At 38.7% G+C, this 14,433-nt stretch overlaps 1 protein-coding gene across 2 annotated transcripts in view; it reads right to left on the bottom strand.

Annotated features, from left to right (window-relative positions):
• ARHGAP10 (Rho GTPase activating protein 10) overlaps nucleotides 1-14,433 on the bottom strand; it is a 145,430-nt gene that overhangs the window by 74,928 nt on the left and 56,069 nt on the right. For both annotated transcript variants that reach the window (XM_048305191.1, XM_048305192.1), the window contains 6 exons: nucleotides 13,816-13,917; nucleotides 10,727-10,837; nucleotides 8,572-8,676; nucleotides 4,792-4,921; nucleotides 3,360-3,466; nucleotides 1,605-1,699 (listed from right to left, as the gene is read on the bottom strand). In XM_048305191.1, the coding sequence (XP_048161148.1) occupies nucleotides 1,605-1,699; nucleotides 3,360-3,466; nucleotides 4,792-4,921; nucleotides 8,572-8,676; nucleotides 10,727-10,837; nucleotides 13,816-13,917 (650 nt within the window). The remainder of the gene's footprint in view (nucleotides 1-1,604; nucleotides 1,700-3,359; nucleotides 3,467-4,791; nucleotides 4,922-8,571; nucleotides 8,677-10,726; nucleotides 10,838-13,815; nucleotides 13,918-14,433) is intronic.

Genomic DNA, 14,433 nt, shown 5'->3' with positions numbered 1-14,433 from the left:
CTGATATCAAGGTCACAGTGGACCAGTTGTGTCTATTATATCAAGACAGAAAGATGAACTAGATTTTTTCCCACTTTCACCAGAGAAGAGAATGAAAAAGTGTTTTGCAGGATCAAGGAAACACTACTCTCTATCCATCTCTGTATAAACTCCAGATACCCCACTGAGCAGATGACACACAGAGGGGCACAGACTGACATTTCTCACGCTACTTTTTAGAAACTTTACCAGATTCAGTTTGAAATCTCTTATCCCTACTGACCAACACACTGACACCAGAGGAGTTGAGGTCTGGAGTATAAATCTCCACTCCTTTTTGTACTGTTGGGACGCAGTGTTAGAATAGTTAAACCACATCCTCTTCAACTCAAAAATTCAAGTTCAAACCATGCTGTAGAGTGATGACGAACATCACCTGAGCTGTAAATGAGCATCTCTTGTCATCTGCCATGTGGGCTAGAAGTTTTCTGATACAGTTGAAGTTTCACATGCCTTTACCCATTGGCTGTTGTAGGAAGAACATGCCTCAGGCCAGTCTGACTGGCCACAGGAGCTTGGCATAGCCTCTGATCAAAGTTTGATCACGTGATCCTTATCACAGACATATGAGCATACCATTAGCATTCAAGGGACAGCGGAGCCTGACAGCACTGACCGTGCTGCTTTTGAAGTGAAAAGCACTAAGAATCTGATGAAAAAAAGATTACAAGCCTATAAAACTTGAAGACCTACTACTATATGATAAATTAGCATGTAGTTAATTGGTATAATTAAGGAGTGAACAACTAGATTAAAAACAGCTCAGAGGGGGTGGATGCAAAAACTCAGCAACAATCTACTAATTTATATCTAGCATTTAATTCTAGACATGATCCATTTCTGCACAAATACAATCTGCATCAAAAGAATGTAGCATTAGCACAGCCATATTTATCTGGAGTACCTTATTAAGTTGGATCCTCTCACCTTCATAAATGAAGGAAGACTAAAATGCTGTTGAAAACCAGTATCATACTTTGAGATCCTTTAGTTGAAAAAATTAGCAATTCTTTTCTTCAGAAATAAAGCAACAAGTGGTGCTTCAAAAAGACAATGGCAACAACATTCAAGATGCAGTGCATGATTATACCAGCCCCAAAAAGCCTCAAAATCCCAATAACCTTATTTTCAATCTGAAAATCCAGCGTATCTCCCCAGCAACACCTCATTTTGGAATGCAGGGTTGTGATACAATGTGGTTATGACTACATGAATAATTACTGCAATCAGTCTATCACTAACAGCTGTATGTTTTTCAATTCAAGCCATGTTTCTTCACTGTGATAACAACTCTTAATAGCCCCTCTTAACTTTTTCTGTGCTTTTCTTTAATGGGAGCTCAGGCAATGTCTACACTTCAGTTTAGTTCCTCCCTGCTTCTGCTGCGCACAGCTGAGATAAAACCCAGTGAGCCATGGCAGTGCTTGCCTGCTCCTCCAGTGACCCTTTCCCACTGGAAATCTGACTGAGGATCAAAGAAATCAGAAGAAAACACGACAGTAATTTTGCAGTAGTTTTAACTACTGGTTAGAAAGAGCTCTTCCTAGTGTCCTTCACAAGCTTACCTGTCTGAAGCTTCTAAGTCAAAACAGAATCGCCTGTCTATTGTATCTGTATTTCTTTTGGTACAATAGGTAAGGACGAAGAGTTCCGCATCACCCTGTGAAAAGAAAGTTTTTATAAGCTTGACCCAGTTTTTAGAAGTTTTTATAAGCTCCAGTAAGCCAGCTGTACAAGCCAAGTAAGGTAAATTTATATTAAAGTAATGGCAAAAGCGATACTGAAAACTGACACTTGCAAAAGAATTCGCCCATGTTTGCAGTTCACTTTTCTACACAGTAACACATAAATTCTACAGTCATTTATGGGACATAAATCTAAAAATATTGAGTCCATTTTAGCTGGTACTTTACAGAATGACTCAGTACCACAGTAAGTTAAACTAACAAAAATACTTTGCGCTTGTTACAATATAAACACACAGAGAGACCTTTCCCATTTTATGTCAGCCAGAGTGGTTCCCATGGTAAAGGCCATTGCTACACTAACTAGAACAAAGGAAGAGCTCTTTACTATCTGTAACGTGTCTTACAGAACCAATTCTTCCTTCCTTTAAGACCAACACCAGGACTTCATTTTACCCAGGAATCACAAACTCACTGTGAAGGCTGCATGAGTTGTACCAGCTTAATTCAGGATTAACTGTACATTTTAATTATTTCTTGTCCTATTCAGCATCTCCAGACACAGAAGGCTGTCACTGAAGGAGTAACTACAAGGGTTTCCAAGTGGAAGATCTTTTAATACAGCAGAAATGGCTTCATAAGTGTTTTAGAATGCTGAATGCTCAGACACATACTATATACTATACTAAATAAAATGGCTTATTACAATTAGAGTAAATTAGGATAAAAAATTAATAGAAGTACTGAAGTGATTAAGGAAACCAAATACCACTGATTTTCAGTACATCAGGTTTTCCAAAGCTTTTGAAAGATTCTTCCAAATTCAATACATCTGTAAATACAGAGTCCTCAAAATTACGAAAGCCATCTCCCCTCTGCTGAAACGAACAGGATATAATAACTTGATAAAATTCTAACAACATGATTTTCTTTAACCAATTTGAAGACAGAGCAGGGTGCTGCATTTACAGGCATACTGGCTCCAGCATTAGTTTCCAGATTCAGATTTACTTTTTCCTTGCAACAAAATGCATTTTATCCCTATTAATACATTCATTTAATGTGTCATCTGTAAAGGTACCAAGTGCCATCAACTCCCAACTATTTCAGTAGGAAGTAAAGCTATTGAAAGATAAACAAAGTCTTGGGTCTTGAATATTTCAAATGCTATCAAAGATATCTGAAATTATATTCAGTTATCAGTACAAATTATATTCTTATGAAAATGCACTTTTCTAATCCCACTTCCAGTACTTATATCTCTAAAAGAAAAATCTAACCGGAGCACGTAAGAAAGAAATTTCTAAGTCCATTCTATTTTCCTGATTTATACTTTAATAAGTTAAAGGCCTCATGGATAAACCAGATTCTAAATGGTGAAACACTGCATGTTATCTGTGCCAGGTCCTCTGGTCTTCTAAAAGGAAGTAACAAAAAAGTCTGGAGAATTCTTATCTATTAATCCATCCACTACTTTAGGTTAATGTCCTTAAATGGCAGACTGAATTGCAAGAGGAAAGGCAAAAAAAGGGGCAAGGAGACTAGAAAGGCAAAGCACTTGACACACCTTATTTGAAACATTCTCGGATCTTGATACAGGACAAGTGTAAGAGTAGAATATGTAAATATACGTACAACTTTCCCTCCTGATCTGTGTTCAAATGGGATCATGGAGAACTTCTTTGTCTCTTTCCTGTACATGCAATAGTGCTTCACCCAACTGGAACCAAAGGGAGCAGGCCCTACACAACACAAAAGCAATAAATAGTATGTACTTTTTCCAGTTTCTGCATTTTCTTCTCCTGCTTTCTAAAATGATACTTAAGAGCCCTACTTAATTCCTAATAATGAGGTATTTAAAGCAAAGGTATTAATTAAGAATATTATACAAAATAACACAAATGTTAAACAGTGCTTACTATTCTAAAAACTGATGCATGTTGTATTTCACACTTATACTTAAGGAGAAATGGAAAGAATTATTAATGTATCCTTGTCTCACTATTACAGACAAAATTATTTTTCCCTATAAATATCCCTTTGAAACTTTTATTTAGCAGAACACAGAAAGCTAGATTTATACCTGGTACCTTGAAGCTAAATAACCACAGATTACCACACCTCTGTTGCAACTTCTACACAATCTATTGATTAAGGTCTGATCACAGCTTCTGCCACCAGAATTCTCTCCCATTAATCAGGATATACCCTATACAGAATACATTTACTTTGGAGCTCAACTTACTGCCTGTAGTATTGCTGAGATTTGCACCATAATGTTAACTGTTAAAACTTGGATTCTGACTCTTTCTATCTCCTCACTTCTATTACTTTACTTCTCAAAAAAAATAAGTCTGCAAATGAATCTTCTCACTCTATAAGGGAAAACATCTTAAAATATGATTTACGCAAAATGTTAAAAAATAAATAATAAATTACAATAAATTGTCATTCCTTGTGCAACAAGAGCTCTGCATCTTGTTTGGCTTTTTTACTAGTGTGAGAAAGATTTATAATTGTTTGAAGTGTTGACAGGATATGATTTGTGTGACATGCACCTTCACAGCAAGAATTTTAACACCAGCTACCTAACATACAGCCTGCTTTATTTGACCCTATCATCACAATTAGGTAATGAAAGTGTATCAATGAATCAAGGAAATGACACTCAATTTCATTATACTCATCTAGCCCAATTTTCTGAGGCTAATTTGACAACTCATGTTGGTGGCTGACAACAAATCTTTGACAGTTCTAGGAGAGACCATTGGTAAGGGATTAAAAATAAGATGAAATCCATTTTTTGGTCAAACAAAACTTCCCAGAATTCAGTCACTTTCACTACAAACTGTCACATTTTCAGCTTCCTATTCTTTTTATGAGCCACAGTAACAATGCTATTAGAGACTTAAAACATTTACTCAGATGAGTCTTTAATCAACTGTAAATTCTTTGCACCTTCATGTTGCCTGTAGAGATAAGACTTGCCTGTGTGCCCAAAAATCAGTATCATGGGAATGACAGACACACCCAATATGGGCACTGTGGAATGCAAAATACACCTTACTTTTCTCCTGTACATAGAGGTAGCCTTCCATCGTGAAGTGATTTGCTCTTTTGTGCTCCTGAGGATTTCTTCTGATCTTGTTCATGAGCTCCTCTACCTCTGACCTTGCTCCTTCAAAACGATTTCGTGTCTAAAACGAGACAGCAAAAAGCCTTTGGTAAAGAGAATGGAAGAAAGACTTGCTCTTCCTGGCAGATAGGAGTTGTAATCACGTACTGGGTTTGCACAGCAAGGTTTTGGTGATGGGGGACTACAGAGGGGGCCTCTGTGAGAAGGTGATAGAAGCTTCTTCTATGTCCCACAAAGCCAGTGCCAGCCAGCTCCAAGACGGACCAGCCACTGATCAGTGACCATGGTGGAGCCTCTGGGATAATGCATTTAAGAGGGAGAACCCACACAGTGCCAACTGCAGCCAAAGAGTGGAGTGAGAATATGTGAGAGGAACAGCTCTGCACCAAGGTCAGTGCAGAAGGAGGGGCAGGAGGTGCTCCAGGTGCTGGAGCCGAGATTCCCCTGCAGCCCATGGGGCAGACCATGGTGAGGCAGCTGTGCCCCTGCAGCCCATGTGAAGGACTCACATTGGATAAGCCCATGGAGGACTCTCTCAAGTGGGAGAGACCTCATGCTGGAGCAGGGGAAGAGTGTCAGGATTCCTCCCCCTGAGGACAAAGTAGCAGTAGAGGCATCATGTGACGAACTGACTGTAACCCTCATCCCCCTGCACCACTGAGGGAAGAAGGGAGAAAGGTGTGTTTAAGACTTGGTTTTATTTCTCATTACCCTAATCTGGTATTAAATTAAACTGATATCTCCCAGTCAAGTCTGTTTTGCCTGCAATTGGTCTCCCTGTCCTGATCTCAATCCACAAACTCTCCAGCTAAGGAGGAGAGTGATAGAGCAGCTTTGGTGGGTCTCTGGCATCCAGCCAGGGCCAACCCACCACAAATAACTATAAAATGAGACAATGATTCAGGCCATTTTAGGACATATACATATTTACTCTCCAACTTTTCTGATATTCTTCCAAATTAATGTGTGTTTTAGATAACAGCTGCTGTGACTGTGCAAAGCACACAGACTGCTGGAGTAGGTTTCTAAAACAATGCACTGACCTGTTCAGAGGGAAGTAAAACACTGACTGCAAAATGAATTTGAATATTGAAATTTCCTTAGAAAAATATTACTACATATATTGGCTTAATTTGAGACTCTTACTTGTCAGGAAGTAGAGGGTTTTCTGTGGTTATTGAGGAAAAAGTTTCAGGAAGGTCATCAATAACATATACAGACTGAGACTATATATGTGCCAAATGTTTTGACCATACGCAAGCAGAAGTATGCAAAAACAACCCCAAAAAACCTCAGAAGTCCAGTTGATTATTATTCCTGAATGTCACTTATTCCAAAGTCTGCAAGCAGCTGGAAGAGAAACATTTATCAGAATAAACAGATTGTTTAGCAAAAACAATCAGAAAGTAACCATGCCACTCATAAGTTATACAACAGGACTACACAAAACAACAGAGCAGCTCACACCTGCCACAAGAAACTCTTTGGTTTGGTCTGAAAAGCACTGGTAATTGGTCAATGAGCAAATAAAACCAAAACAATCACGGTAATACCTGGTTTTCTCTACATACACACCTGTCCGAACAGCAAACACTGAAAACACACATTTAAATTCCAAGCTGGTACTTTCCCCAGCTGGTACATGTGTTTTGAGGAAAGCACTGGTTCCAGATGAAGGCTTATGTGTCTTTTTGCTTGCTGAAAGTACCTTTATTTTTCTGAAAATGCTGCCTCACCTATTTTATCTTTTCCCCAGGACAAGCATACAAGATAATGTGACTTTGGAAGAATCAGCTTTCTAGAGCTTGGGCTAAAAGACTGGGGTGGGTCTTTTTCTTTCTTTCATTTGAGGAAGGCAGAGGGGCAGTGAGAGGAGGACAGGGTTTGGGGCAGGGTGTGGAGAGGAAATCCATAGGATAATTCTCACAGTAAAGACAACCTGAATGAAAGAGAAGGCAACTACTACTACAGTCATACTGGCAACTCTTAAATCACTCTCTGTATCCAGCTAGGCTCTCTGTACTGAATCTTGTACCCTTCAATTTCTAACACATCAATCCAGTGTTCTGCCAGCAGCTCAGCTGTACCACAGGCAAACCCCAGTTCATTTTTCCTTTGGGATGTCTTGTTGATCTTCAGCACAGAGGAGAATGTGTCATGTCCTCTCACAGTCTTTTCAAATGCTTCCTTCTACCTTCGATACTTGTTGAGCCTTGTTCTCCCTTCTCTCTACAGCCTCTATCTATTCATAAAACTTGAGCTGCAAAGCTCAAGCTCTTTAGAATTTGGTGGGACACACTGTGACACCATTCAGTCAATTGAAAATGCAGCTGCTGAGATTAGCTTACTTTCTTACTGCTCATCACTTCTTCAGATCACTCCACTGGCTCTTTTCCATCTGTCTTCTGAAACCCAGCTCTTCAAAACTGTATCACAGCTTCCCTCTCATGTTTCATCCTGCATCAGCTCCCCTCTATGCTGCTCCTCACTCTGTTAAGCTAAGCACAGAGAAGAAGCAAGTCTGGCCTGACATTTCCCCCACAAGCACTGACTTCTGCCACAAGTCTGCTTATGAAGTTACCACTAATTAGTTCCCCTTCTCAAACCAAACCACAGCTCAAACAGAAACTTGACACTTGAACACACAGGAAGAAAATTAAAGGAATGGTATCCTGACACATGAATAACATCACTATGCACTACAACTGCAATCCTCTCTTCTGCCCTTCCGCTTCCCTGCTAGTTAAGCCATTTCTAAAAACAGACTGTCCTCTCCAAGAAGTAGTTTCTGTGTCTTAATTCCAGATGCCCTCAGAGGTCAACAAAACAAATGCACCATCAGGAACTGATTGTTTGCAGTAAGGTATGTGGTTTGCTCCCTACCAAGAGGCCTCTGGCACACCCAAGTTCCTCTGAGCAAGCTTTATTCTTCAACAGATCTCCAAGAAGCAAACAGACCATCTGACTAGTGACTCGTCAGCCCCATTGCTTCAGCCTGTCACCTTGCTTCCTGCTCTCCCAGTCCAGATCACACCTGGTAATTTGGGGTGAGGGCACACTAAACTAGTGGTGGCCCCCCTTAGCCTGTCCCTGAAGGAACACATCATTTTGTCAAATACACCATGGGTGCTAACACCAAGTCTCCTCACACAGTTCTGCACTCCAAACCAACAGGGATGTTCCCGTCTGAAAGGGCTGCTGCAAGACAAACAGAAACTCCACACTGCTGTGACCAGCTGTTTTTCTTCCCTTTTCTTAGTCATGGATAATGACACTCTATGGGGAAATGACCCTCAGACATGATCACCACATACTTAACTTCAAAGAACACCCAAAACACTGAAAACTCTGCTATTTTGTTACCCATACTCTGAGTTATGCAGTGTTGTATGCATTTTTAAATAATTTCATTGATTTTTAAATAATCCTTGCATTACTTCTCTCTCTCTCAAAAAAAAAAAGGGAAAAAATAAGGAGCAGGGAGCCTTTTACTTTGTACTTGCTTTTTACAGTATTATTAGAAATTCCAAAGAACTCGCTGGAATTAGCGATGATTTGTCCAGTGATGTGGTTTGTTATCCAGGAGATGGCACCACATCCCCAAAATTCACAGGCAATGCACTCACATGGAACTAAGTATTGGCAATACAGACACTGCACTTGCAGCAACTTCAGCGAGTGATTTTACTCACAAAAGTAGACTCGACTTACATTTTGTATATTTATCTGCAGGGCCATTTTGTAATGATTGAAGTCTTTAGCAAGTTCATATCCCTGGTGATAGAAAGTGAACAAACCCTGAAAAAATGATAGCACCTGAAACAGAAATAAAACATTTGTTACAACAAAAAACTCCATTTGCTTGAATACAGCTGCTGCACACAAGTTTTTTCAGAAAGCTCAGAGATGACAAAATGATTATTTTAAAGTAAGTTTCCACCAATGCCTACACTTTCTGAGTAATATTTAAATCCAAATGATGATCTATGTATACAGACATTTTTGGATGGTCCTTTCTCTGGAATTTCACAACTGATCTCTACTTTCCGTTTGACCATAGGGAATGTATATCCCGTGTTCCCAAACTTCCCTAAGTAATGTTTTCCAACAGCTGCTCTGATACCAGTGATGTCTGGAACACATTTGTGCACAAGGAGAAAATGATCATTCTGTCTTTTAGTCACCATTTCCCTGGTCATTCCCTTCTCTGCTAATGACCACGTGGAGATGACTTTCACATCAGTCATCTCGTTCGCTGGAAGAAGGAAGCTTTCCCCATTGCTGCTTTTTGTGCACAGATCTGACCTTCTGTCAGAACTAGCAAGTGATCCACTTAGCACATTCTGACTTTAGTGTTTCAATTTAAAAGAACAAACAAGCTGTACTACACTGGAAGCAGCATGAGGTGTAGTCCTGTCTAACTCTCCTGTTTAGTTAAGGCTGCTGGAACGAAGCAAGTGACTCATGAAAGAACAGCTCTCTAAAGAGAACAAGCCAAAGAATGTATTTAAGAAAGTCTGAAGTCATATCAAATAAACCATTTTCAAAAAATGCAAAAAACCACATCAACTTTAAGTATTATTAAGGGAAAAGGGAGCAAGAATTTGTTACAAAATAATTTCAGCTTTCTAGTCTAGTGTAAACTTCACGTACAAATTAAGCAACATAAAGCTCAGCACCATCCAGAAGGAGCTTTCACAAATGACAAAGGGACATGTTGCAAGAACATAATTTCCAGATTCATTTCTCTACTCTGGCTCTGAAGAAATTTCAAATGTTCTGAAACAATAACCAAATGCAAAGCTATTTAGAATTTTAAAAAAATCTAAAAACTGGAATATTTTTTCAAAAAGTAAAAACCAAAACATCTACACAAAAAAGCCCCCACACAACCATTTTTTCACAGCATTTTCCCATTCTTTAAACAGTGTTAAAATAATTGCAGTAATTTATTCCCCCTTAAGGATTTTAGCAATTTTTTCATACGGGAATAAACTATATTAAAACAGACAGTTCTTATTAATTCCATAATGACCAGCTAGGGTCATTTGGAACTTTTTTCATTATTACATTAAAGCAATTGTATCAGAATGAAAGGACAGACTTGGCCCAAAAGCACAGAGTTCAGAGCATGAGTGAATGGAAGACATTTCTACAATTCATCCTCTCTTTATCTCAGTATTACACTTACTGTTCTCTTGTTGTTTGATAAATTTGTATTTATACCACCAAGCTAATACACATTTCAGAAAATTTTAGACTAAGTTCTTCTCATAGATTTAAGAAAGCCTGGTCAGTGAATATGTAATTTTCATTGAAATTCAACGAAGCCCCTTGATTTCTTCACAGATTCAATTGCAAGTGAAATTAAACATCAGGCTACCCAATAATGGGCTTCTCATCCAGCAGCACACTCTTAATTGATTTACACCTGCAATTCTTCATTAACAGGCCTCTAAGCCCAACCTTCATCATGAAAATTAGATTCTTTGCATTAGTTACCAATAACATTTCATTGGTTAGAAAACCCACAGCAAGAATCCTGACACGAACATCTTCTTGAATCCTCCATTCTATCTCACAACGTGAAGTGAGGTTCTTACAGTACAACAAAGGTTTCACACATTTTCTCAAAATCAGCATCAGTGGGTCCAAATCAGCTCTAATTACTGAGGTCAACTTTGCCATGCCTGGTTAAGTTTATCTGCACCAGGAATCTGTGCAGACATACCAAGTTGGTTTAAATTCTGTTAAGTCACGCAATTGGTTGTGTGTTCCAGAAAAAAGAGCTTGGCTGTCATCCAATTGCATTCCTCCTCCATCCCTTAGAAAGCAGGGAGAGTAGGTTGAATTCACTGATACTTACAGGCTCCACACACTCAAATTTCTTCCGCTCCTGGATCTCCTGCAACTTGCACACGTACTCAAGGGACAGCTCATAGAAGTGTTTCCTATTCTGCTCCACTTGGTTATCTGCCTGCACACAGAGCACACCTCATGAAGTTTCACAGACATTTTGCAGACAGCTTCAGGATGACACACACATACAAGTGGCAAGCAGATAATTTTCACCATATTTGAGGTGTGTGTTACGACATAGATCATTCATTTACTTTCAAACAGCAGCAGCAATTCCCTTTCACATATGTTGTTTTGAATGATGAGGCTAGATTTTTTTAGAAGACTTCCAGCAACACCTCTTCAAGCTTCTTTTCTAGGGAATCCAACTTTTAATAGCATTGCAAAGGTACCTGCCCAAACAGAGAGGGATCTAAGAGGGGGAAATCATCTCTCCAGTCAAATTAAGGAAGAAAATGTTATTTTTGAAAACTACAGTGCTGGTGCTGTAAGTTTTACTCTATAACCCAAATAACTGTTGCAAGTAGCCAGAATGCTGCTGTACCCATCCCACACCTGTGCTCATTCTGACCGGCTAGAAACATAACAGAAAAAAGTTCACTTATTGGTACAACACTTCACAGCTTCCACAGAGCATCAAATATTTAGAAATGCAGCCTTACTACCTGCAGCTGATATTTAGGACAGCTTTGCAGAAATGCCAACACCATATTGATGCTGAACAGTTACATTTCAGCTGCCATCCATCTGCCCATAAATATTTCACTTTCTAGCATCTAGGTATTATTTTAGGAAGTTATTATTTAAGGTACATGTAAGATTTGTTAAAATGAATCTTAAAACTGGGTGACAGAAACTTTTATTAAAATACATTAAAGAAAAGCTACAAAAGGTTACTCTAAGTAACTAACACTTAGTCTTCACCCACAAAGATAATACAAAATGCTTCTACACTGAATTACAAAAGGAAGTGGAGAAAGGGTTAGGTGAAAGGACAAGACTTACTATCAGACTCTCTCTTAAATACTGAGACTACATCCTTCAGGCTGAACAGTGACTGCTGTGCTTTAAGAGGATAAGCCAAATTAGATTTAAGACAGTTTTGCCTTAAGACGTGCTTGGCTGTACTGCTCTGTGCTGGAAAACTCTCAGCAGTTAAAGGGGCATGACCACAAATGCCATGAAATAAATAAAGCCCTGATAAGTATTTCAGTAAGCAAATGTGTTTCAACAAGCCACGCTATTTTGATGCATTCCATAAACTGTGGAATTGTTTGAGTTGTCAGCCTATAAACACAGGAATTGTTTGAGTTGTCAGCTAAGCTTCTAATCATATGCACATGAAAGGTACCACAACACCCTAGAAAGAGACTCTGAAGTGGATTTTCAAGGACATCTGGCTCACCACACAACCCAGAATACAATACCCAACACAGCCATTTTATTGTTTTATCCCACTTTCCCTGCTAATAAATTATCACATCTCTCAGTTTTTGAGGCATGAGCCTCGCCATGCACCCAGCAAGTTGCACTGTAGTTTGTGTACTGCTGAAGAAAGAAGTGAGACACACACTGTGCCTCAGTGAAGTTACAGGAATACCCCGCCACCAAGAGAGTCCAAAGTTATGTTAATGTTAAGACACACTCCACAACATGGCATGTTTTTCATCAAATTTTTGTCAATTTTATCCCTGCACTATTTACTCCAGTCAGGAACTGACACAACTAAAATGAATAAAACTAAATTATATACATTACAATGCAATCATATACTCCTATTCTCTAAGTTTGTGCAAGAAATTGTTTCCTACTACTTCCTCTGACAACATGCTGCAAGGACCTTTTTTCTTTAAATTGTTTATAAGTTTATACCTCAGAATTAAATATACAAATGCAAGAGCCTGACTGAAGAATTTTTGCTCGTGAAACTTTGAAGGACATTTACAACAAATCTGTTTGCCCATTCTAGATTTCCCACACGCTCTAAAGCTTCAGGCTATATTTGATACAGCTTCAAAATGCCTCTTACAGGCATTATGTATTTTTCCATTGAGCTTAGGTCCCATTTCAGATTTGATATCGAGAACCACATTTCACCAAGCGATCATAATCAGCCCTTTATCATTTTCTCTGTGTCAAGTTCTTTGGCAGCCGATCAATTTGATAAAAGTACAGGTCCTGACACATGAGCCATGCCCAGTACCTTCACTGGGACAACTCAACTCCCCAAAAGACACTTGTTTACACATTTGAGGGTCTATGTTGCAAATGCAGCATGGTGAAGCGACATCCTATGGATACTCAAGAGCAGAGAAGTTCCTGGGTAACTCTGCCAGTTACATTAACCATTTTTACGAAAAATGGCATAGAATATTTGAGATGGGGTAGAGGGCAGGGACCGGAGCTATATATGAAGAAAATATTAAGGTTTTTTATACTCTAGGCACTAATAATTCAGACATATCTGGGGGGAAAAAAACCCCTTTTGGCTACAGCAAGTGTCTGCAAGTTTTCTCTGCAGTCTTCTCACATACTATTTGCTGTTGCTCCAGAAACAAAAACTATTACAAATAAGTTGATGATGATAATAAACCCAGAGGGACAGAAGGAATGCCAGGCAAAACAGATCTATCAGTTATAAATTGTCAACAAATTTTTTATAGCACTACTCAAGAAAATCCCAAACCAAATCTTCAAAATGGCAGAAAAAGAAATGGCACAGACCCACTTTATTTGGGAATAAAAGTCTTGCTGTCCTCTGCATGAAGTATTATCACAGGACACTTAGTCAATAGGCACAATGCAATGCAAATCACAGCAATGGCAAAGCCCTGTAAGAAATGCAGAGTTTTTCACAGTATGTTTGCACTTAGCTCTTCCCTTAATTATATATAAAAATGACATGATGCTCAGGGCTTTGTACACACACAGACCCCCTGATTTGGAAAATGGTGGAGGTACTAAGTTCAGCAAATACTGATTTTCTCACCAACCTTTCCGGATGAGAAATTTTTTTTTGTTTTACCACTGAGAATGCTGTTTCTGCATTTAAGTATATTTACCTATACCCTATAAAAAAAAGAGAGGCAACAATACCTCTTGTAATTGTAGCTCCTTCTTCTTAGCTGATAAATTCAAATGTTTCTCCAACAAACTGTAGTTCTTCTCTGTCTCTTTATCAAACTTCTTCTTTTCCTCCTAGACACAGAAACAAAGTGGCAACCATGTAAATATAAAAGTGTACTATTTTTCTTCTTTAAAATTCTAGTTCATCAGGAACAAAGAGAAAAAAATGTCATAGTTCCAGTAAGTAGAGAAAAATATGCTTCATGTCATTTAAAAAATTAATTTAAAGGCTAACTTGAAATGAAATCCCATCACATCACTATGGTGTAGCTTATTACACAGATGCTTACATCTTCTAAGTTAAAAAAAGCAAAAAACCTGACCTCCTCTTGACGTACTGTATATTTCATTACTTTCAGGGATCACCCACACCACCTTGGTTTTGAATAGAGGACTTCAATGGAAACACCAGTTTCACTGAAAAAAATAACCTTTCTAAAATTCACAAGGGAAAAGTTCCAACAGCTCAAAGCCCAAAGCAAATACACCTCTATATTCAAAAGGTTTTCTCCATTTTAAAGCTATACAACGACCTCTGTGCTGAATTCCTGTTTCTACCAGAATTTTATCGTGCCCATGACAAAAAAA

This window comes from Corvus hawaiiensis, chromosome 5 (genome assembly GCF_020740725.1).
Source record: "Corvus hawaiiensis isolate bCorHaw1 chromosome 5, bCorHaw1.pri.cur, whole genome shotgun sequence".
NCBI lineage: Eukaryota > Metazoa > Chordata > Aves > Passeriformes > Corvidae > Corvus > Corvus hawaiiensis.
The sequence above is the reverse complement of the archived record's forward strand: the minus strand, read 5'-3'. Positions and strand labels throughout refer to the sequence as shown.